This window comes from Vulpes lagopus, chromosome 4, assembly GCF_018345385.1.
Source record: "Vulpes lagopus strain Blue_001 chromosome 4, ASM1834538v1, whole genome shotgun sequence".
Classification (NCBI taxonomy): Eukaryota; Metazoa; Chordata; class Mammalia; order Carnivora; family Canidae; genus Vulpes; species Vulpes lagopus.
Genome location: NC_054827.1, coordinates 132,028,114 through 132,052,630, shown reverse-complemented (window position 1 = coordinate 132,052,630; position 24,517 = coordinate 132,028,114). Strand labels below are relative to the sequence as shown.

At 43.4% G+C, this 24,517-nt stretch overlaps 1 protein-coding gene across 7 annotated transcripts in view; it reads right to left on the bottom strand.

Moving 5' to 3' along the window:
- Window positions 1-24,517, bottom strand: part of APBB2 (amyloid beta precursor protein binding family B member 2) — a 369,758-nt gene that overhangs the window by 107,441 nt on the left and 237,800 nt on the right. For 4 of the 7 annotated variants that reach the window (XM_041752053.1, XM_041752055.1, XM_041752057.1 and 1 more), the window contains 4 exons: window positions 14,994-15,202; window positions 6,047-6,109; window positions 5,559-5,644; window positions 5,404-5,464 (listed from right to left, as the gene is read on the bottom strand). In XM_041752053.1, the coding sequence (XP_041607987.1) occupies window positions 5,404-5,464; window positions 5,559-5,644; window positions 6,047-6,109; window positions 14,994-15,202 (419 nt within the window). The remainder of the gene's footprint in view (window positions 1-5,403; window positions 5,465-5,558; window positions 5,645-6,046; window positions 6,110-14,993; window positions 15,203-24,517) is intronic. The other 3 variants (XM_041752056.1, XM_041752059.1, XM_041752060.1) reach the window with 3 other exon arrangements.

The window sequence follows — 24,517 nt, the reverse complement described above, 5'->3', positions numbered from 1 at the left end:
AATGATTTTTAAAGAGCTCATGACATAGTATCCTAGATTGGGTCCTGGAACAAAAAAAGGACACTAGTGGAAAAAAAATTGAGAAACTGAATAGGGTCTATAGTTAATGATGTGGTATCAGTATTTATTTATTAACTTTGATTACTATACTAAGATTATGAAGATGTTATTTGGGAAAACTAGGTGAAAGGTATATGGGAACTCAATCTCTGACTCTTCTGTTAACCTAGAATCATTTTATTTTTTATTTTCTCAAAGATTTATTTATTTATTTATTTATTTATTTATTTATTTATTTATTTATGATAGAAAGAGAGAGAGAGAGAGAGGCAGAGACACAGGAGGAGGGAGAAGCAGGTCCATGCAGGGAGCCCGATGTGGGATGCGATCCAGGGACTCCAGGATCGCACCCTGGGCCAAAGGCAGGCGCTAAACCACTGAGCCACCCAGGGATCCCCTGTAAATCTAGAATCATTTTAAAACAAAAGAATGAAGACCTCAGAATTATATACAAACACACATTACTCTCAACTACAAAAGAAATTATTGCACAAAAACTTAGGTAGGCTTGAAAAACATTTTCAAAGTTATAAAAATACTCTGCTCTTTGGTGAGGGGGTTAGGGAGGTCCTTGTGTGTGTGTGGGGTGGGGGTGGTGTGGTCATTTTATGTTGTCACTGCTATTAAGAGGTTTCCTTGAACAAATGATTATCAAGGTGCCCAGACTCAGAGGCTGGAGAGGGTTGGGAAGTACCACATCCTGATACCCTAAAAATGATTTTAGTTGTTTTAGCATGCACGCTTCACTCAGGAAGGAAGACATTTTCTATAATAACTTTTTAGTAATCAGTCCTTAGGGGCTATATTTATAATTCCATGGCACATGAAATTAATTTTTTCCCTAAAGAGAGGATAGTTTCTGCTTATCTGGGGGGACTTCAGTTTTCTAGCTGTTGGCAGACTGAAGGAATGTGAAGGGTTATCTAAAGAAGTAACTGACTTCCACAAAGGACTTGAACATCTCGAAAATCCAGGTCTTTGCCACTTCTTCCTTCTTAGGTGCCCTCAGTGACATCAAACAGGCATTAAGGGGACAGATGGCAAAGCACAGGGGTATGTGTGTGTGTGTGTTGTGCGGAGCACTCCTCCAAAGTGACTCCACACTGAAGTTAGTTCAAAACTCATCGGCTTTTTCAAAATTGGTAAAGAATAATTTCATTTACGGCTGCTGGATTTTAAAATAGTTGTAAATCTGACAGAACAGCTTGGTCTTCCCTGCAAGGCATCCCATGCCTGGAATTTCCATTAGTGGGTAGCGGGACCATGCATCCAGAGGGGAAACACAGCCAGACTCCTCAATTTCTTCAAAGGAAGGTCAACCCCACTGGGTCCATGGTGAATTAAAGTGTGTAGATTTGCCAATCACCAGCGATGCAGCCTATCTCCACTCCAGCCCCCTTGGCTTCCTCCTGTTTTAGGCCCAACCTTGACCATAAGCCTTGTTGAAACCATGCTACAAAGGGATGGAAAACTCCTGCAGCCCACCCTTCTACTTCTGGAGTCCAGTTCAACACTGCCTCAAATCAGACCCACAAGCTAGTCCACACTGTCACAATCTTCCACCAGTTTACTTGAAATGAGTTTTGCCTGGGTGTTTGTCCTTTGCTTCCAATGAGTCATGCTATGAAACACCGACTGACAAAACCCAAATTCCCATATATCTATGTATAGTTGGAATATTACTGAGAACACATCATTTGGTCCAGGTGAGTTTTTTTTTTTTTGATTGAGGTATAACTGACATATAACATTATCTTTGTTTCAGGTGTAAACACAATAATTCAGTATTTGCATACTTTGCAAAATGATCACCAAAATAAGTCTAGTTAATATTCATCATCATATAGCTACAAAACATTTTTTCTTGTGATAGGAGTTTTAAGATATATTCTCTTAGCAACTTTCAAATATGCAAATGTATGAAGAATTTTCTTTTCTCAAAGTCTCGTGAGTGTGGGCTCTGTAGCCACATGGCCTAGATTCAGATCCTGAAGCTATTTACTTACTAGCTGCTTAACCTTCTGTGATTCAGTTTCCTCATCTGCAATATAGAGATAATGATACTCAGGCCACTGAATTTTTGTGACGATAATTGCCAGGAGAGATAAAGTCTTAAGGACAATGCCTGGAAAAAAGTGAACACTCAACAAATATTATTACTGTTACTTTATAAAGAAGCACTAGAAACACTCTTACACACCATAAGGAACTGGGAGGTTTATGCCTCATGTACAGTGTGATACATGTAACGCAGGGTTCTAAAACGCTCTGCCCTCCCACTACGCTGGGGGTCTTCAACAATGACAGTGACTCTCTACAGCAGGGGGACTTGCAGAATCCAGGGTGGGTGGGATTAATTAGAAGCACATATAGTAAAAAAAAAAAAAAAAAAAGCACATATAGTATGCAAACATCTTGGGATTCTCCATTGTCCTAGGGATTTGTGCCATTTACCCTAAGAAACCTCGGTGAAAATAATCACCAAGAGGCACAAAAAAATGAACTTGCAGGTCAATTTCCATAACTGTGTGGAGTCCTATGATTTGAAAAACTATGTTTTTTTTTTTCCTTTTCCCTAGTCTGATCTTTTTTGACCCTTGTCTATTGCCCCAGCACAGACAGATGTACTGATTATTCCTTTACATTTTCTGTGCCTTAAAAGAAAAAAAAGCATTTGTTCTTGTAAGTTTTCTAAGGTCTTATATAACAAGGTAGGGTATAAAATAAATAATCCCATACATGCACTTTCTCATTTAGAACTCAGTACAGCTTCAGTAACTAATGGCAAAACCGAATGTCCTCATTAATATGAACAAATTCATAATAGGTGTTGGAATAGACATGTGGGTACCAGCAAGGGGCAGATAAAGAATTCAGTGAACGGTGCCACTGGGAGGTAAAAAGAGAAAGCAGAACTTGGGTAATACTTCAACCAGGCCTTCTGTCCCGGTAACAATCTCCTCTCCCCCAGCAACTCACCAGCCCTGCCCACTCGTCAGTTTTGCCATCCATCCCAGCACACCATCCCTCCCAGTGCGCCAAGTGCACCATCCCTCCACCAAGTGCACCATCCCTCCGCCTAGTGCACCATCCCTCCCAGTGCGCCAAGTGCACCATCCCTCCACCAAGTGCACCATCCCTCCGCCTAGTGCACCATCCCTCCCAGTGCGCCAAGTGCACCATCCCTCCTAGGGCGCCAAATGCACCATCCCTCCCAGCGCGCCAAGTGCACCATCCCTCCTAGGGCGCCAAATGCACCATCCCTCCCAGTGTGCCAAGTGCACCATCCCTCCTAGGGCGCCAAATGCACCATCCCTCCGAGCACGTCAAGTGCACCATCCCGCCCAGTGTACCAAGTGCACCATCCCTCCGAGCACACCAAGTGCACCATCCTTCCCAGTGCGCCAAGTGCACCATCCCTCCGAGCACGCCAAGTGCACCATCCCTCCCAGTGCACCAAGTGCACCATCCCTCCCAGCACACCATCCTCCCTGAGCACCAAAACTCCCCATCACAGCTGGCGCTTCAGGAAGGAGGAAGAGACTGCCACCCACTCCGCCTCCTCCAGCCTTCGGGGAGAACCCTTGTAAAACACCTGGTAGCAAAGCAATGACTCCCAGCCCACCTTCCTGTTTTACTACATCCGCTCCCTGCCATAAAATTTATCTTTAAAGGCCAGCATGTTAGCAGCGGCCCAAGGACTTGTTCAGAATGCCACTGGCTCTAGAACACCTTTGTGCTATGAGGCTGCGCTTAGAATGTAGCCCAGCGGACTAGGAGCCTGGAAGGAGGGAGGAGGTGTTCAAAGGCAAGCAGATGATTCGCCCAGCACAGACAGCAGTATGGCAGTTTCAAGGAGTCAAGGTTTTGAAACGGCATGGTGTTTCCCACTTAACTACTACTAAGGGAGCTTATTTGCTATTTTATTCATAGACACAAATCTGCTTTGGGAGTGAGAAAAAATACCTAGGACCAGCTACATAATTTGCAAGTGGAAATGTAATATGCAGAAAGAAAATGCAGAGCCCCTGTTCAAAAGGCAGGGGGGAAAATGCTGTAAAAAGTGTTGAAACAAAATTGTTGCTTTTCTTCGACATTCTCTCTCTTCAATCACTATGGTGTGTTTTACTAGGTATTTAAAGTCGCTCTCTTGGGCATAGGTTATCTGCAGGGTAAGTGCAGACCCTTACAAATGGCCCAGGGCCCTGACCACCCTGCACGGACCAACACCTCCTGGGTTTCCCATCCCACTTGCTGCTGGACTGATGCTCCTGTGCCCTGGTCAGGAGTGGGGAAACTGAGTCAGGAATCCTCCCCTTTTCTGTGGACCCATCTCCCCTACCCCGATGCGCAGCAGATAGGTGATCCTCAAGTGTATTGCAACATCTGTGCCAGGACACACTAGGTACCTGGATTGGGAGTGGGCAGGGCCTCACCCCCACTGAACACACTGTTAAGCTGTCAGTCTTGGCTGGGGTGGCCACTACTTTGCCCTTCCTTGAGATGCCATGGAAGCACATGTGCCCAAAGCCAGCTCTCTCCAAGCTCACAGTAAGGCTCCTACTGGGGTGGAAGGCAGTAGTCATTGCTGGACGGATGCAGAGATGAGGATGTTTGGCAGGGCCCGAGGTGCCAAGAAGAAGGGAAACAAACAGTTGAGAACCTCTCAAGGAGGTAGGGAGGTTGGGAGGTAGCAGGACTATTCATAAGGAGAGGCTCCAACTCCCCGTTGCATGCTCCATCGCCCCATTGGATTTCACTTGCAAAAACACAACTCCAGACATAAAATTATTAAGAATTTCAAGATGGTGATCACCCAGCATTAAACCCCAGGCATGGGACCCTGTGCAACTACACTGGCCACATGCCCATGCTGGCCTTGCTGGCATCCCACCAAAAGTCCAGAAGCAAAAGTTCACTCTTGTTTTCTTATTGTCAATCAGGCCTGTGTTTATGAAAGACATAGTACAAGTGTAAGGCTGTCCTGGACCGGATGGGCGTGAGGGGTCTTGCAGCACCTGCTGATTGCCCCTCCCATTGCTCTGCAAGGCAGAGCCTGGTGTATCTTTAAAGGCCTCTGGAGCCCACTCGTTCGAACAATAATTTTAACTTATTACACTGCACGGAACTGATGTAGTGAGATATAGGCACGGTCTAGATGATTATGGAAATCCTCCCAAACCTACCTTGGCCTAGGGATTTATTTTAAGTGTTGAGGAGATTAGGAAAGAGAGAGGATCGAGGAATAATCACTTAGTAAGTAGCTCTGGGTTAATAATTTATAAAAACCAACCCATTTCCAAAGTCATTACTTTGACCACTGAAAGCACATTTCTCACAAACCTTGGCTTCTGGGTCACTATTGATACTGCAAGAATCATCATCATCAGCATGTGGGGCATTTCTAGAAAGAAAAACAGAAAATTGGACTTAGAATTCTATTGTAAACTCTAGCCATGAGAAGCCACACATTATGGCAGGCCTTCCCAATGCCCTACCTGAGTTTCAAAGACGCATAGCGGAGTGTTGCTCCTTCAAACTCTTTTAAACTGGGGTCCGGGTTGACTGTGGCTGCATGCAAGTCCTAGAGGAAAACAGATCCCTGTTAATGGAGAAAGGGGGAGGCCCCGTGATGTGGCCTCAAATATCAAGGGGGAGAAAAGTCCTCCCGGCATGAGGCAGAGAGTGTATGTGAGCTTAGGCAGAAAAGGGCATGCAAGGACTGCTGGATGCTGGCTCGGTGCAAGCCCCAGTTCTTACAAGACAACAGGGAACCCGGGGCAATCAGCTTGAAATCATTCACAACAGGACACATCAAAAAAAAAAAAAAAAGGCAACATGTGTGTGAGTTGGACATCCCTAGCAAAAAGCCCCATCACTGCGTCCCTGCAGAATGGATGATATTCATGAAGAAGAAAAAGATACAGCCACAGCCATGCAGAAAGGACAAAATATTAAATGATCTGGAATCTGACAATATACTTGCCTTCCAAATGTCACTATTAATCTTTCCCCCATTCAGAACAGCAAAATCACTCCATGGCTGTTTCTAGACATATAATTATTCACATAGGAAAAAAGCACATTGATTTAAAAAAAAAAAAAAAAAAAAGGAAAGGAAAAAAAAAGAAAAAAAAAAAACACAAGACACCGGTTGTTAGCATTGATATTCACAGGACAGGTTACGGAACAAATTCACTCTACCAGCAGCTTGTTAGCTGGTTCTAGATCTAGATTATCACCTGAAGCCTCAGATGGGGGAGAGAGAGACGGTGCTCGACTTACTTACCATGGAAATGACTGACCACCATTAGTGGTCAGCGTTAGATCTTCTAAATGTGGCCTTGAAAGCACACAGTATGGTTTCAAGGATCCAGTGCCTAGCATACCTAATTCCATAGGAATTTTTTCTCTCCCGCTAACCAAATAGAACTCTCTTCGGAGATGGGGCTGGAATTAGGGATGGCCCTGTCACTGTGCAGATTTGAAAACTGGGAAGGTCCATGCCCAGGGCATAAAAACCTGGGGCCCAAATTATTTTCATGTAAAAGAAAAAAGGACAACGAAAGGGAAGGAGGGGTGGTCAGTAGCGCAGCCTTGATCTCAATATCTGACCTAATCAAAAACCAGCTCTACACAATCTAATGTAAGTTCTTCAAATTCATAAAAAGCTCCGCTTCCTTGCCACACCAGCTTCTTCACAAATTAGTATTTGATCACGAAATGATTTTGTAAACATGATCACAGAACAAAGCACGAAGCCCTGCCTTGCTGGGAGAATGCTCAGAGTAGATCTTTGAATTGAAACAGCCCTTCCATTGCCCTCAGACAACAGGCAGTGCTGTTGGTTTTTCTTCCTTTCTACCATATTGAGTGAATATTCAAATATTTTTTATCTAACATTTGGGGGAAATAAACGAAGCGAACAAAACCCAGGGACATCCTTGTGAACGTGTTCCACGGATCTGTCAGGTGAATAATTGCTTTTCTTGGATAATAAATCAACAATGGAGACTTTTCACTCAAGTCACTTTCAACTACGGTGTTTTGAAAATGAGAAGGGAATAGTGACCCATGATTTCTGCTCATGACATTAGTATAATTTTTAAACCCACTAGAGGCAGAGGCAGCTAAGTTCAAATGTGCCGTGTGTTGAGAGATACGTTCATTTAACTCAGCAGGACTCGATGAGCGTGGAGTCACTACAAATATAGATTTATTGTCACCACTGCACAGCTGGTGTCACTGCTGCTTTCCTTTTTGGACTAAGCACCCGAACTGCAGTTTTTGGAAAAAAAAAGTAGAACTCACACCAGTATATCTACTTTTTTAAAAAAGAATCTCTTTTATTGAGGGGGGGAAAAAAAAAGGAATGCTGCCTAGACCTCTGTCTTTATCCTACCCCAGCCCCCAGAGCAGTGCTCAGTTTTCACTGAGGAGAAAATTAAAAACATAGGAGGGTCTACTTGTTAGCTGAGGATACCTGTGAGCCCCCTGAAATCACGGTGGGGTTCTGTGTGTGCGCGTTTTCCTGGGGTAAAGATCCCTCACTTTTCTCATATTTTCAGAGGGGCTGACCAAGCAAGGTTTAGAGTCACCACTGTAAGGGTAACTCATAAGGACCTGAAATCCCAAGAATTTTAAGCTAGAGTTTGTTTTTCTCCCCCCTAAGGGAAAATAAGCCTATTTGACCTAAATCATCATCACAATGTTATACATTACATCCCCATGACTTATTTATTTTATAATAAAATAAATGCAATTTTTGTTTTTTCATTTAAGTTGAATGTTGAAAAAAGGATATCAGATGGTGAATTAGTAAGACTCCAGGTAATTATGTTCTTGTGGAGAAACTAAAAAAAAGAAAGTGTGTCTGACAAAAGGAATCTGAAATCAAATTATCTTCAACAGGCACTGTTTGGGGACTAGAAAGTATTTTTTCAAAAAGCAAGTATTCAGAAAAGTCTTTAGCATTTAACTAAAGTCGTTCTCTGTATGTGTGCATGGCTTAAGCAAATTTTTTTAATGTATTTACTTTTTGGATGTTGGGTCTCTGTAATGTAAAAATTGATTATAATTCTAAAACTGTATGAATCCGGCTCTTATGCTACAGAGATGTGAGTCAGCTGGCAAACTTCCAACAATCACCTCTTACAGATTTAAATAAACAAAGGTCATATACAGCAATTCTTCAAAAGCTAAAATAACATGGGGATTCTCAAAGGAACCCTTTAGTACAAAACTCAAGTAAGGCCTAACGTAACAGAAGTTATGACTAGGACAAAAGACTCTTTACTCTCCTCTATATAAAAGCACTCATTTTTAGAAATTCCCTCTCCTACATAAATGATCATAAGTTTTCTTTTTCGAAAATGAAGGGCAACAAAAGACAAAAACAATCCATCTTGAGTTTTAAGAACCACATATTCTATTCACCTGTTTTTTTTTTTAAGAGAGAATACAACATTTTAGCTAATCATTAAAAAAAAAAAAAAACCAACCCAAAGAGATTATTTGGTTCTATAGAAAATCTGCAGTCTGCATGGCAGGAGTGAGAGATGAAAGAAGAGGTGAGACAAAGAAAAAGACAGTGAGAGAGGGAAAGGCAGGTGGGCTCTAGGTCTCAAGGACAAAGACTGACAGACAGGGGGAAAGGCTGGTGAAAGAACAGAGACCATTTCCCATGAGCAATGACCTCCCAACTGATCATATTTCAGGTAATGCAGCTCAATCTTTGCACCGTGGCAGAATGTTCTGGTGCCTGAGTTATAGATGGGGACATATTGTCCTGGTGCTTTTCTTGATCTTGACCAGGTGAAGCACGTCTTCACCTGATCAAAGTGATGACACTGAGTTCTGGGAGAGCCTTGGAGCCTTAGCTCCTCAGTGGCGGTGGTATCTCTGGGGACTGACCCACCCCTAGAACATGGTGCCTATTATGACCCTTCACGACCTTTCAGCATAGCGCCCCTCATGATCACACAGCAGAATCCATGTGACGGTTCCCACTAAGGGGGATCTAATCGTCTAACCTTGACTACTGAGGGTTTTCTTCTTCCTCATTTCTCTTCTGGGATCTTAGAAAGTAATGCTACAAATCAAACAAAAATGATACATCATCCTGCTAGAAAAAAGCTAACACTGGAATTGACAGTGTCAACAGCATGTTATTGAGGATGGAGTCTGAAGGGATGGGAAAGTTTCTAAGAAGTGATATCAAAATGTAACCTGGAGAGCAAGTGTGGAAGGTGAACCTGCTGAGAACCAGGCAAAGAGGAAAGCAAAAGAATATTCCCTAGCGACTCTGATGAAAGCTACAATCATCACCTTCATGTGCCCTTCAGAAGGTCTGCTGCAAAAGCCCAGGTTCAAATCCTGCCTCCGCTCTCATCTGCTCTGTGACCTCAGTTCCTTGTCTACGAAACAGGGCTGAGAAGACCTCACCATCAGAGTGTGGACAAACAGATCAAGAGCATTATCCTTTATCTTAAGGACTGCTGCCCGAAGGTGCCCAAGAAATGGCAGTTCCCATATCTTCTGCTCTCTCCTTCCACAGTGGAAAGAAAAAAAATAAAGCCATTTGTAAGAATAAAAAATTGGGGGACCTATGGCCTACAAAGTGTTATGAATTATGCTTCTTAATCCTCTTCTGTCAGGACTTGAGCCTTGGTATGTGTGGCCTTGATGATAAATGGCAGAGCACTCGATATCTTGGCACTCTAAGGGACAGGCCAGGTGATATTAATGAGCATTGAATCCCTAGATGTGTGCACATTTTTAACTTCTTTGTAAAATGCTTTCTGTGTTTTGTTGGATGCAACACTTGTCAGAAGAAGAGAGTTATGGTTTATAATGCAAACATAACCCAGAGAAGAAGAAGGAAGGAAGAAAAAAGAAAAAGAAAAAAGAAGAGGAATCAAACTAGTAAACAGACCAACAAATAGTTGTGCAATTAAATTCATCTTTGTGAGCCAGGGGAAGGTCAGGAGGCCTGGGCTCTAGTGCCTGTGTTGCTGCTACAGCAAGTCAACCAAGAACTCACTCAGCTATGAAACTGGCTTTTTCCTTCACTCAGCAAACATTTCATGAACTTCACCATGAACCAGACACTGTGACAGGTGCTGGGGACGTAAGATGAGGGGACAGGTCCTGACTCTCCCCCCCTGCCAAGGAGGGAGACTAATATGCTCCAAGTAATACTACTAGAAGGGATGCCTGGGTGACTCAGCAGTTGGGCATCTGCCTTCAGCTCCCGGCTTGATCCCGGGTCCAGGGATTGAGTCCCACATCGGGCTCCCTGCATGGAGCCTGCTTCTCCCTCTATGTCTCTGCCTCTCTTTCTGTGTCTCTCATGAATAAATAAATACAATCTTTAAAAAAAAAAAAAAAAAGGACACTCTGGAGTAAGGGCCTTTCAAAGGGGAGGGATGGGAGCAGTAGGTCCCAGGAGAAGCTAGGAAGAGTCCAAAAAGGAAGTGACCTAAACAAAGGCAGGGAGACTAGATTCATTAGAAGGCCTGCTCTTGTACTTACTCAGCACAGAATCACCTGGAAAGCATATGATAAAGGCAGATTTCCAGGTTCTACCCCTGGAGAGTCTAGCTCAGTGGCCTTGGGTAGGACCAAGGAATCAAGATATTCTACAAGGGTCAGCAGTCACCTTGCTGCCGTCCTTGGCCCACAGGCTAAGAAATACAGCCATACCATTCACTAGGCCCTTCTTGAAAGTTCTCGCTGCTCATGATTACTTGATTGGGTCAAGAAGTTCAGTAAAAAGATGAAAGAAGAAGGGGATCCCTGGGTGGCTCAGAGGTTTAGCGCCTGTCTTCAGCCTATAGGGAGTGATCCTGGAGTCCCAGGATCGAGTCCCATATCAGGCTCCCTGCATGGAGCCTGCTTCTCCCTCTGCCTTTGTCTCTGTCTCTGTCTCTGTGTCTCTCATGAATAAATAAATAAAATCTTAAAAAAAAAGATGAAAGAATAGCTCCTCTGTGTTGTCATCTTATTTCTAAGTATATATGGAATCCCACAGGTTCTAATGTAATACATAGATTTTCCGCTCCTAGGGAGTTAGTGGCTCAGGCCCCTGACAGACCCCAGGGAGCAATGCAGCAAGAACAGAGCAAATTATGATCAAGAAAATTATGATCGGCGTTCTGAGAAACAATTCCACCTCCCCTGCTGCAGACCCACTTTCTCCTCCACACTCCTCTCCTTAAGGAGCCAGGAGATACCTTCAGTAGGAAACATTATAAGGCAAGAGTTGCCTATAGGCCAACAGTGATTCATAGAATATTCTGTGAGGCACCCTCTTCTCTCTAGAATTTGACATCCAAGTGATTTGGAACAAATCAATGGATTGGTGGAGGAAGGGGCGAGGCAGAGATCATTCTGGGCCAAATTTCAATAGCAAATGCTTCCTGGCCCGTTTATAAACTTTAGAAAATATTGCTGGCATACACAGAGGAAACATTATCCACTGCGCTTAGCACTTCCCCAGTGATCTCTGGAATGTGAAATGTAAAATTTTCAAACTGTAAGGAAGCTTTCAGTCCTAAACTTTTGTGAAGCAGAGTCAACAGATTTGGCACTTACTTGATTTTCTTCCCCCCCCCCAAATGAGCTCAGGGAAAAGCTGAATAAAATATGCATTTCTAAGTTTCTTCTCGTCCTTAACATTTTGCTTTCTCTCCTGGTTCCAAATTAGTTGAAATAGATTCTATTTAGGGATCAAAGAAATGGTGTCAGAGAAATAATCATTTCTCTTCCCCTGTCATTAGCACCTGAGACACTGTTATCAAGAGAAGTCATTTTCTAGAAGGCTCTGCATATGATCCAGCCTGATGCAGAGATGTGAGACCCACCAAGCCCCCTGATAGGCAGTACTGTGAGGCCTGCGGTAGGGTGGGGGTCAGCAGACCTTCATTCAAGCTTGGCTCCACCACTAATAAGCATGTGACCTCGGGCAAGCTTCACGTCTCTGTCTTAGAATTGTCAAATGTAAAAAGGGAATGACAATGACAGTACCAGACACATAAGGTTTTATTAGGAGTCATGAGAGAAGGCATGACCTTGGCACCATAAATGCTCCATTACCCTCGGTGCTTCTGGTTTAATATCCATGTCAGCGTCTGCATATTCTGGGTATATGGGAGTCTGGGTCTCTCCCCAGCTCCCCCTCCTCTTCTCTCTACCGGCTCATACATTTGCTTCTATGATTTTAATTTATTGCCTTTAAATGTGCTTGGTTCATTGACATAATGGCCTTATGGACAGGGGGAAAATGTGTATGAAGTGAACAATCAAAAGGCTGAGCTGAAGAACATCTATTCCACTGGTCTTATTAAAGTGCTGGATGCGAGTGGCGCTCTCTCTGAAACTTAAAATAGCGTATCTGTTAACAAAGTTCCCTGGAGGGTTAAGGTCAACACAATGGCATGGTTAACAGCAGAAGTAAGGAATGAGACCGACATCAAGGTAGAGATTCATATAGTACTGGGGGCAGAGCAGAGGATCCAGAGTCTGAGAACTGGACACATGCCCATCCTACACCAGCTGCATGCTTACTGAACCCACTGAGCTTCTGTTAACTCTTCTCTTATGCAAGGAACAGATTAGGTGTCTTCTCGGTCTTGAAGGGAACAAATGTAATGACCTTTATGAAAATACACTGAAAGCCAAAATAAATCATGAATACAGGCAGGGACCCTGAGGACTGTGGATCATTAGGGAAACACTGAATTCTAGGCGAGGAAGCAGGAGGCGAGGGCCATGGGACATAATCTGAGCCTGGGAAGGGGCCCTCAGAGGTAACCAGGATGGGAGTGGGAAGTGGGTGCGGAGAAAAGATAGAATAGGCCTGCATGGACATCAGCAGGAGGCTGGGGGAGTAGAGGTGGACTCTGCTCCCTGACCCTCTTCCCCAGGGCAGCCTCCTACCTGGCATGCATTCTTCCCAAGATTTTCTGCAGAAAACGTGGAAACAAACACCTGCCATATCTAATGGAGAAATAAAAATCTGCATCTGATAAACTTTGGGCTGCCCTCCTTGGACTTTACCACACCCACACCTTGGCCTCAGGAGGCAGGCTTTCAGGAGAATTTAATTTCTTCTACATACAGAGGACAAGAGGTTCACTGGACAAAAGTATCGTCTCAAAGTGAGTCTAATCTAACTTCTGGGAAAATGAGAAAGCACATTAGGCTGGAATCTCAGAGCCAGAGGAGCAGAGTGAGAAAAGCCCCGGCCTAGGATTCAGGAGCACTCAGGATCTCTGAGTTCTGGAGCCAGTGGTGCCACTGATCACCCACCTCTCTGCACCTCAGCTGCCCTGTCTGTCATGTACGGACACTGGTGTCAGCTGACCCTTCCCATCGTAGCATTCCCTCGTCATTAGGCACTCTGATGTGGTGCAGATGGTTAAAGGGTTGTAAGCGGGGAATGAACCTCTGGAATGGAAAAAGAGAGTCTAACAACAATGTCAAGAGAAAAGACGTATAGGTAAGAAAGGGAGAGGGTATCTGCTCCTAGTGGAGAGTAGAGGCTGTGTCCTGGCTGGCTCAGCTTCTGAGGGGGCCACTCGGTGGCCCAGGGAGAAATGCCAAGATGCAATCAGCTGGGATGGGAGGAGGGCTCTACTTCATGCTAAGCTCCTTGACGTTCATCTTTAGTTCCCAGCACACCTCACAAGATGAGTAAGTGAATGGAATGTGTTCAGTGAATAGGAACCTTATACTTCAATAAAAAGTTATCAGAGTTGCCCAGTGATAAGCAACAAAATTCTCCGTGGTTCAGCCGTACTAAAGCATGTGCTGGACCAGGAGGCTCAAGGGCCAACAAACCAAGGCCCCTGTCTGAGGGAATAGCTCACCCCAACCCATCACCTGAAAGACGGAGAATCCAAGGCCCCAGCTGGGTAGGTGAGATGCTGAAGCCCTGTAACATGTAATAGGAGGAATGGATCTGGAATGTAGGTCTTGCTGCCTCCCAGGGAAGAGCAAGTAAATATCGACAGATGTAAGAAACAAGATACTTTCAAAGACAGGAAGGGTGATAATGGTTGCAAATACACAGAGGAGCTCTGCAGGTGAGAGACGCAGTTCAGATTCCCTTCAAGTCCTCAAAGTAAAAGAAAAAGAACAAAAGACTGTGGTCAGACAGGCAGACGTGCCTGTGTGTGAGGGATCCAACTACTTTTCTGGAAAAAGCCAACACTTAACTGTGACCTTTTCCAACTGCCATTTTCTTGAGTATTTTGTTATCAGGATTCGCAAAGGTTTGCTGTAAGGATCTCTGTATAAATAAATACCACAGTGTAATTTTTTTTCATGCCTCAATTCTTTGTTTAAACATCGCATTTCCTCCTCAGGGATAGCAGAAATTTATGCTGCTATTTAGGTCTAAAATAATGTCACTTCTGCTAAATAAACAGATCCTTAAAAAAAAAAAAAGAAGAAATTATGCACTTAAGGGCTCTCAAGGGTTATTCTTGCAGCCATCCCCTCCATGCAATCAAATGGACCCAAGGCTAATACGATATGTAGTAATTATCACACGTCTGGCCAAGACATGTTTTTCCATGTGTAAATATTTTATGGAGCAGCACCATGCGAAGGCACCTGCAGAGTTAAGTATTGGTTCCATGAGCCCCAGGGAATCTTAACCACTTCTCATTAATCAGCCTCTCTTACTTTCTGCACCTAGAATGCTGTTTCAAGAGACCAAAAGCCACGAAAAAATGAGAACATCCCTGAACGATGGTTTTAACACTATTTACACTAAGAGGAAAGCATTTCTGAGGTTTCCGATGCAGCATGCATGATAATCAAAAAACTTACCTTGCTGACCTGTTGGGGCAGAAAGCAACAAGTCTAAAGAGAAATGACAAGCAACATCCACTCTACTAAGCTGTTAAAAAGATACTCCATTTTACCTCGTGCTCTGGGGTGGGAGATGACGTTACAGAACTAAGGGACCCTTTCCTAGAACCGTGAAGATCTGCTGGGATGGAGACGGGGCGTTCCCACTGAGTCGTCCCTGTCGGTATGTGCCAATAATAGGTCCCCGCAATGTCGTTGATTCTCTTCCAGCCAGGTGGCAAATCTGGATCAGTCTGAAAGGAGTGATCACTCCATATATCTGCTGGGAAATGGAAAACAAGATTTTCTTAAAAGAGGAAACAATCACAGTATTCCAATTTCAGCACTAATGGTTCGGGGAACCGCAGAGGCAGATATGCCCATAGCACTAATGAGAACTAGAGCCATCCTGTGGACACAAAGTATGGCAAAGGGGACAATATGGAAAGAAGTGAGAGAACTGAAAAGGAAGATTGACACTTGAGGATACAGATATAATGGACCATGGTCAAGTCATCTTACTGCTTCAAGAACCCTTTGGAACAAGCTAAAGCTTCATTAGCCAAAAATCAATGCCCTACGCAAAATTTGCAAGGTTACACACAAAAATCTACTGACTCCTTTACAAATCAGTAAGCCTTACTAGTTGGCATCTTATACCATTCTCAGCAATGAGTGTAACTCTCATTTTCTTTAAATGCTTTCTGTAAGTGAACACTGTCTTTGTATCTTCCTTTTGCTTTCACAACTCCTCCCCTTTGATTGTAAACATCTACAAAGTAGCAATGCCTTTTGTAATACTCTAGAATTCTAAATTGTACACAGAAGATTCCTAAGGAAGGCAGACTAGAAAAGCCTTTGGAATTCAAGACTGATGCTAAAAGCCGGCGAGTAACCTAGTACATGAAGGAGGGTGGGTGTGGGATGCAACAGGGAATGGTGGGGACTACGGCAGACTGAAAAGCAAGCGCAATGTCCGAAAGTATTCAATTAAAAATATAATAATGTTTTAAATACTGTGCTGGGGGCAGAGGGGAACAAAATACACGTCCTGGGCAATTTTAGCAATCCCTGGCCTGTATCAATATTTTATCAGTTTACTGGAAACTTACTTGCTTTGCAGAATCTCATTTTGGCCTTCTTGAAATTGAATATGAGATGAGGTGAAGTGCAAGAGAAGACAGGAGAGAGAAGTACAGCAGCACAGTGGGGGAGTCACAGGCAGCTGTATCAAGGTGCGTAGGTAGTAAAACTTAAGAAACTTGTGTTTCAATCCGGGGATCACTTTTTTTCTAAGCATCAGGCCCTCTCCCATGGGGCCATTCACAGGAGGCGGGGGCGCTTCACAGCAATCCAAAAGAGAAGCACATGGGTCTTGCTCTGTGCAAATGTCACTGCATCACGTGGGCAGGCATCACTGCCACTGTCGCTCTTACAGCGGCAACAAGGAAAAAAGGAACCAAACAAAGAGGCTGATTAAGACGATGGGCACAGATGTGCATTCATGCGCGTGTTTGGCATCCCAGCATTCACTTTTCTCATTTAAATCTGCCAGAGGCAAAACTGCCACTTGTCTCAAATTATGATGGAAATTTCCCCCTTCCCCCTACAGGAAATTAACCGTGATTAAATAATTTCAACTTACCCCAAATTTTCAGAAACAACTCGAAACAAACATGTATACAGTCCTTTGTCCTGTCTCCTTTTTAGGGGGTGGAAGGGTTGTTTTGTTTTTTGCATCTCAACTGGGACAGGAAAAATAAAATACATGGGTGTCTGGATTAAGATGGAGAAAATCCTACCAAGGGTTATTTCCTTGTCCCATTTTAGCGGTTTATAGAACCAAGCTTTGTGACTTGAAAGGACCTAAAGAGGCTGCTAGTTACCATTTCTGAGGTTTTTGAGGTCTGAGGGCCTGAGTTTTATACATTTATCCTAGTTGTCTCCACAGCTGGGACGTGAGCATGAATGTAGATTACCACTATCAGAATATGGAATCATATCGGACCAAGGACAGAAACCAAGATCTCTGCTGAGATTTTGTTGGAATACAAATTAAGAAGGGATTTATTCCACTTCTAAAAACTGATGTTGGTGATATGATTATGATGGAGGAAGTGAGGACAGCACACCTACAATATTACTAATAGCTCCAGAAACATTTATAGAGTCGCTTCTGCATCATCCCACACTGGATTTCAAGGGATGTAAGTAAGCCCTGTGATGGCAGCCCTGTCTTGTATATCATCATATTCTAAACATCTAGCATGGCAGGTGTTCAATAACAATGAGTTGGATGGATGGTGGATGGATGGATGGATGGATGGATGGGAGGAAAGAATAAATAGAGAAGGAGGGAGAAATGAATGAATGAATGAAGTCTTTGAATGATGGAACTAGAACTAAGCAAAAGAAGAATTTTGAAGAAATCAGTTCCATGCAGTTTCACAAAACAGAACAATTTTACAACCCCCAGAAATAGCAATGTCTACTTCCCTTCGATGGTGCACGTGAATGTTCTTATGGATGAAAGGAAACATAATATGACAAACTGGAAAGAGTCCTGGGCTGGTGGCCAAGAGACTTTGAGTTGAGATTTGGGTTCTTTCTTTATTGAAAGGTTCCAAAGGGAATAGTAGGAAATACGCGTTCAGTCCCATTACAGTTCATTTTGTTAATCTAAATAGCTCCAACTTGCCTTGTTTTCCTACATAAAAATATGTACGCACTTAAACAAGTACTTTGAACCTTATTCAACAGGTCAGTGGTTTTCAACTGTTATGAATTTGAGAGGAAAAGAGTGGTGCAGGCAGGTGGAATTCCAGGCCCTTCTAGACCGTTCTAACCACAGCAGCACCATTTTTATGTCTCCAATACTGGTATTGTATGTACGATTTTCCCTGAAAACAAAGATCAAGTTGTTGTTATTGTTTAAAAGAAAATTTGAAACCACAGGTAAAGCAAAAATGCAGTGGGGCCCAGGCACCTAAATCTCAAGAAGCTGCTTCTGTCAAATGATTATTCAAAATACTCCAAAGCAGCTTAAATGGTTGCTCTCAAATGAGTACCAAAGTGCATATGGCATGAAGAAGGGCATGCAGACTCCGTTGATAGAGGAAGAATCTATAAACACCAGCTGATTAGAGGAGAAAGTTCCAACCTCTTTTGATTCTCAGAAAATCACTTAGTGAAGCTTTGCTGAAGTCAAAGGAGCTGACGTTGCAGAAACAAAATGATGTCTGATAGTTTCATGGCCCTTCTGATCCTCAGCAGTTTTCTCAAACTCAGTTGTCTGTCATGCACCTCTTCTGGATAGATCTGCCTAAAGTTCTCAAGTCATGGTATTCTCATTTTTCCAGCGGGAATATACTAAAAGACCTCTGCCATGGAGAATTCTCTTCTTTCTGGGTGAGTCAAAGATCCATTCAGCAGTATCTTGGCATCTCAGTGATTGAGCCTTTGGCTCAGGTCGTGACCCCCAGGGTCCTGGGATTGAGCACATCGGGCTCTGAGCCTGCTTCTCACTCTGCCTATGTCTCTGCCTCTCTCTCTGTGTCTCTCATGAATAAATAAATAAAATATTAAAAAAAAATAAAGATCCTTTCAGCACTGGACAGAAGAAGGCAAACCACAAGATTACACTGCAGTTACCCAACCTCAGGATTGGAACTCGGGCCAATTGTTGGCTGGGTTACTTAAGGAAAGACTCATAGGAGAGTTAAAATGGAGAAATCTACAGAAAGCCTAAAGAGTAGTTTTAAATACTCCAGTAAAACTATAAATGAGGGGAGTCAGCAAAGACTCTAAATATGGCATTATACAGCCTGGCATGGCAACCAAGTGCAAACTCTGTAGCGGGCCTTTGTATTTTGGCTCAGCCACTCATTGTCTGAATGATTTCCAACAAGTTATTCAATACCTTTGGGCTTTGGATGTTTATCTGTAAAATGGGGATTAAAACAGTATCTACTCTACATCACTGGGGAGTATGTAAAACACTCAGAACAAAGGTTGACATATAATAGGCATATTTGCCACATAAATGTTCACTGTTAAGGGCACCTGGGTGGCTTAGTCAGTTGAGCGTCCAACTTTTGATTTTGGCTCAGGTCATAATCTCAGGGTTGTGGGATCAAGCCTTAAATTGAGCTCTGTGCTCAGTGGGGAGTCTGCTTGAGATCTCTCTCTTCCTCTCTGCCCCTCCCCCTGCTAGGTCTTGCTCTTTCTCTAATAAATCAATATTTTAAAAAAATGTTCACTGTTATTGCTATTATCATTATATGTCATAGGTATCTGAAGCCAACAACATGATAATATATTAAATTCACCAAACCCACCATAAGAAGTATTTTCATATGCCCAAAGGAAAATGCTGACTACAGAATTTATGGGATTATGTAATCATCATGGTTCAAAGAATAAAGATAAAAGAAGATAATCTTATGGTGACTCTTCTTCTGGAGAGGAAGGTCCACCAGACTCCCTTAGCAGGGCTGGGATTTGAGGACCTGAGAGGGTCAGACAAGACCAGATTCCACCCACCATGCCTTGCGGTGCTGCTTCCCTGTCTGGCAGTGGTTCTGCTTCACCAATACTTTCTCTTTCTTCAAATGTTTGTCTCTCAATTAATGTGTAAATAAAAAAATAAATATTTCATAATTAAAAAAAAAACAGATTCACATCCTCTGTTGTCTCCTTTAAAGCAGATTTGTGTGGGATGCCTGGGTGGCTCAGCAGTTGAGCATCCACCTTCAGCTCAGAGCGTGGGTCCGGGGATTGAGTTCTGCACTGGGCTCCCTGTGAGGAGCCTGCTTCTCCCTCTGCTTATGTCTCTGCCTCTCTCTCTGTGTTTCTAAAGAATAGGTAAATAAAATCTTAAAAAAAAAATAAATTAGATTTATGGGGTGCCTGGGTGGCTCAGTTGGTTAGCAGCTGCCTTTGGCTCAGGTCATGATCTCAGGGTCCTGGGATGGAGCCCTATGTTTGGCTACCTGCTCAGGAGGGAGGCTGCTTCTCCCTTTCCTTTTCCTCTTCCCTCCAACTCATGTTCTCTCTCTCTCTCTCAAATAAATGAATAAAATATTTATATGTATATGTATAAATCTTTATATAATATTATATATAATCTCTAAAAATCTTTATATTTTTTACATGTGTATGTGTATATATATATATGTGCGTATGTGTGTGTATATATCAGATTGGCTAAATTTGTCCTAGGTTTCTCTCAAACACAAACCAACCCCAAACAAAGTTGCCTTGTTTTTATATGATTCCTGAATATTTTCTTCCACTGTGGGTCTAGGGCTTTCATTACCAAAAAAAAAAAAAGTTCCCTACTCATAAAGTAAAGCACATCTTCACAAACATTACCACGTTTAATGCTCACATCAATGCCAGCTAGAAGGTGGGGGTTGGGGGTAGATAGTAGCAAGCCAGGACAAGAATCCAGGCCTTTCAAGGCTTAAACCCAAGTGGTATTAATGCTGCCATGATGTTCTAAGGTTCTAAGAGCTAGTAACAATACTGTTGTTAACAGAAAAAGTAACAAGGGTAACCAGACACTGACTTCAGGCTTAAGTACCCGGATCCTTTATTACCTCTTTATAGGAGCTCGGGGAGTGTCCACAGCTACCCTATGAAGAACACAGTAAAGTTAACCCCTTTTTGAGGCTTAGGGAAGACAGCTATTTGGTTTGAAGCCAAGGGGAGAGACTATGTCCCCATGGATAAATGGATGCTACTGTTTCAGACAGCTGAGAAAAATCAGTATGGACAGCTTGGGGGAATTGGGAAAGTAAATACATAGTGATAAAAATGAAAGAACACAATGGCTGTAAGTCTGGGGCTTTGAGACCAGCCTGCTGGCCTGACCAAGGTCAAACAGCTACTAAGCAAGAGCCCTGAGTCCTGAATCACCCCTGTGTCTGGGTAAGTCCACAGGAGGATACTTGCAGTGTAGGCCTTACATAGGGACCTCCCTATTCTGCTTTCAGTAATCTGGGGAACCACTGGCCCACATAGCTGCAGCCCCTCTCCATCAGAAGCCTTAGGATCAAATTCCAACCTCGGGCATGCTGCAAAGACCAAGACCCCTTGTCCCTCTTTCCCTCCCTACAGGATCTAGCACCTAATACGCTTTCCGATCTGTCATCACTGCATCTCCCCGAAGGCACTGTCCCAGGGTGACAGGACGGTTCAGCAGTAGGGGCTGAAAGCCATAGGTGTCCTTTCAAAGTGGACGTCCTTTCTGTGGCCCTTTGTTGTTTGTAGTTTTGTTCTGGAAGCAGGGCCTGGAAGTCAAGAGTATAAAAATAGCAAGGCTGAGAGCCCCAGAAAGTCCCTCTTGTACTGAGAGCCTCCTGGGCCAAGAGCAATACTTGGCGTGGGAACAAGGAGCCCATCTGTGAGCAGCAAAGACCCGCCCCTTCCAGCCACCTCAGACGCCAGGGCAACAGGCCTGGTTCTGGCTCCATTTGGGCTCCGTCTTTCCGGGGACCCACTTCCCACTCCCCTTCTCAGTGGAGCTGTATGTGAGGTAAGCCCACCTCTAATTATCCTCTCCTCTGGGCTCGCTTGCTGGAACCCAAGGGTCAAATGAAAACAAATCAGCATCTAGCAGCAGCTGGAAATTTCCTCTGCTTGCTCCAGAGGCCACAGGAAGGAGGAACGGATGAGCTGAGATTCTAAATTTGGCAAGGTCTGCAGCACAGAACACAAAAGGCTGCCCTCAGATCCTCAGGATGGCACTCACTTCCTTCCGTCAACATTTGTGTACCCAGTGCCTTCCTTGTGCAAGGCATGGGGTGAGAGGTCACAAGGAAAGAGGAGATGGACCAATTCATCCAACAAATATTTCCTGTCTACTCTGTGCCAAGCACTGTTTTAGGGCTAGGGATACATGGGGTCATCAGATGGATCCCGTCCCACACCAGTGACCTGGAGCGTTGGTTCTCAAGCATCAGAGTCACCTGGAGAGGGGCACCTGAGTGGTTCAGTGGTTGAGCATCTGCTTTTGACTCAGATCATCATCCTGGGGTCCTGGGATTGAGTCCTTCATCGGGCTCCCCACAGGGAGTCTGCTTCTCCCTCTGCCTATGTCTCTGCCTCTCTCTGTGTGTCTCTCATGAATAAATAAATAAGATCTTAAAAAAGAAAGAAAGAAAGAAAGAAAGAAAGAAAGAAAGAAAGAAAGAAAGAAAGAAAGAAAGAAAGAAAGAAAGAAAGAAAGAAAGAAAGAAAGAAAGAAAGAAAGAAAGAAAGAAAGAAAGAAAGAATCGCTTGACATGCTAGAAGCGATCACTGGGAACCACCCCAGAGTTTCTGGCTCAGCAGGTCTAAGAATCTGCATTTTCAACAATTCCCAGGTGATGGTGAGTCCATGCTGCTGGTTTGAGACCATGCTTTTAAGAACCACTGGTCTAGGAAAACAGAAAAGGTAGTAATTCTTTCCATCAAACTCCATCTAAATACTGATCCCACAAAATAAAAAATGTGAATGTATATGCATTTAGTCATTCATTCATCCATCCACTTATTCACTCACTGTGTATAGTGAAGGCCTTCTATAAATGCCAAGCACTATTCTAGAAGCTGGGCATACGGTAATGAACCGATGGGTAATGCGATCAATCCTGTCTGGGAATGGGGTGGGCTATTTGGATAGGATGGTCTGGGAAGGTCTCTGAGGAGCAATGTATCCCTTGACTAAGCAGGGCCAGCCTTGTGAAAAGACAAGAGAACACCATTCCCGGCAGAAGGAATACAGCGCAGAGCCCATGTGGCAGGAAAGAACCTGCCATGTCATTACAACCAAAAAGTCACTCGAGCGAGGTTAAGTGGTCTAGGATAAGATTCAAGGCCACCAGGGCTAGGGATTTACCCTCTATGCAAAGGAACTCTTGAAGGTCTTGTGTGATCTGTGTTTTTCCAAAAGGGGGGGCACCTGGGTGATTCAGTTGGTTAAGTGTTTGACTCTTGGTTTTAGCACAGATCATGATCTCAGGGTTGTGAGACTGAGCCCCACATCGGGCTCCACGCCCAGGACAGATTCTTAAGATTCTCTCTATAACCTCCCTCAACCTCTCCCTCTCTTAAAAAAAATTTAAAAAATAAAATAAAATAAAAATAAAAATAAAAAAAATAAAAAATAAAATAAAATAAAATAAAATAAAATAAAATAAAATAAAATAAAATAAAATAAAACCAAGAGAGTTTTCCACACAATACTTCCTTCTTGGAGAAGAAAAAACCCTTCCTTCCGAAGTCTTAGTTTCAGCCACTCCTAGCTAATCCCTTGAACAATATTATTTCTGAAAGAGCCAGGTTTAAAACTACAGGTTTCCCTCGCTATTTGAAAATAGATGAAACCTTTCATAAGCCAAAATGGCATAAAGTTAAGAGGCAATTACCATCAATTTACTTGGGAAAAAATTTTGAGGGTCCCTAGACCCAAAAAACAACCTCTCTTAGGCTTTTCTGATACCTCAGGACACATCTTGCTAACAGATGCACAAAATAAATCGAGATAAAGCACAGATGCTCATGGACACAGGTCAAAGCTATGGCAAATTGATGCTGAGTTGCTGAGTATAGTTCCCGGGAAAGGAGCTTGGTGGGGCCACTCTTGCTGCTGGGGGTGCACACTGCCTCTGTAACAGCTCGCTGCAAAACAAACGCTGAACGCTATTTTCACCTTTTTATTTTTTATTTTTATTTTTTTTCACCTTTTCAAATAAAAGTGAAAATCTTCTTCAATTTCTTTTGGTTAGTGCACACAGGTACTAATGTAGGTGTTTTGAAAAAGCAAAGTGGCATAGCACAAACTTTTGAAAAGTGGAGGTCACCTGTACTTAATTTTTTAAAAAAGATTTTATTTATTTATTTGAGAGAGGGAAAGAGAGCACGAGCACAAGCAGGGGGAGGGGCAGAGGGAGAGGGAGAAGTAGACTCCCCATTGAGCAGGGAGCCCCGATGAGATGTGGGGCTCAATCCCAGGACCCCGGGATCATGACCTGAGCAGAAGGCAGATGCTTAACGGACTGAGCCACCCAGGCACTCACCTGTATTTGAATTTAACCTTAAGACTTTTTGATCACCTGGTGGTCCGCTTCCTGTGCCTCTCTCCTCTCTCTCTTACTACTTAGTCTCTTTTTTTTTTCTTCTGGACTCAGAACTTCCTTGTCAGAATAGAACAAGCAAGAGTCTTGCTTCCCTCCAGCTGCATCACCAAATTCTGGAGACAACAGCATGGAGTCAGGACTCTAGGATTAGACAATTTATTCCAGATTTGCTGGGGGTCCGAGGTAGCATATGGAGGCTACTCAGAATATGGTTTGAAACAGTCCTCAGTCAAAGTAACTGGAAAACAATGACTATGGAAACTAGGGAATGAGCCCCAAAGTGTCCTAAATCTGTAAGCTCTCAGAAGTCTGACCTGCACGTCTACCAGGTTATGGGGGGGGGGAGGTAACAGGGAGAAAGCTCGTCCCAAAGTTTCAGGGTCAGTTCTATTTCTTAATATTTATTTGCAAGGCGTAATTGGGACCCTGAAATGCCTATCACAACCTTAGAAAAATTATACATTGTGCTCAATTTG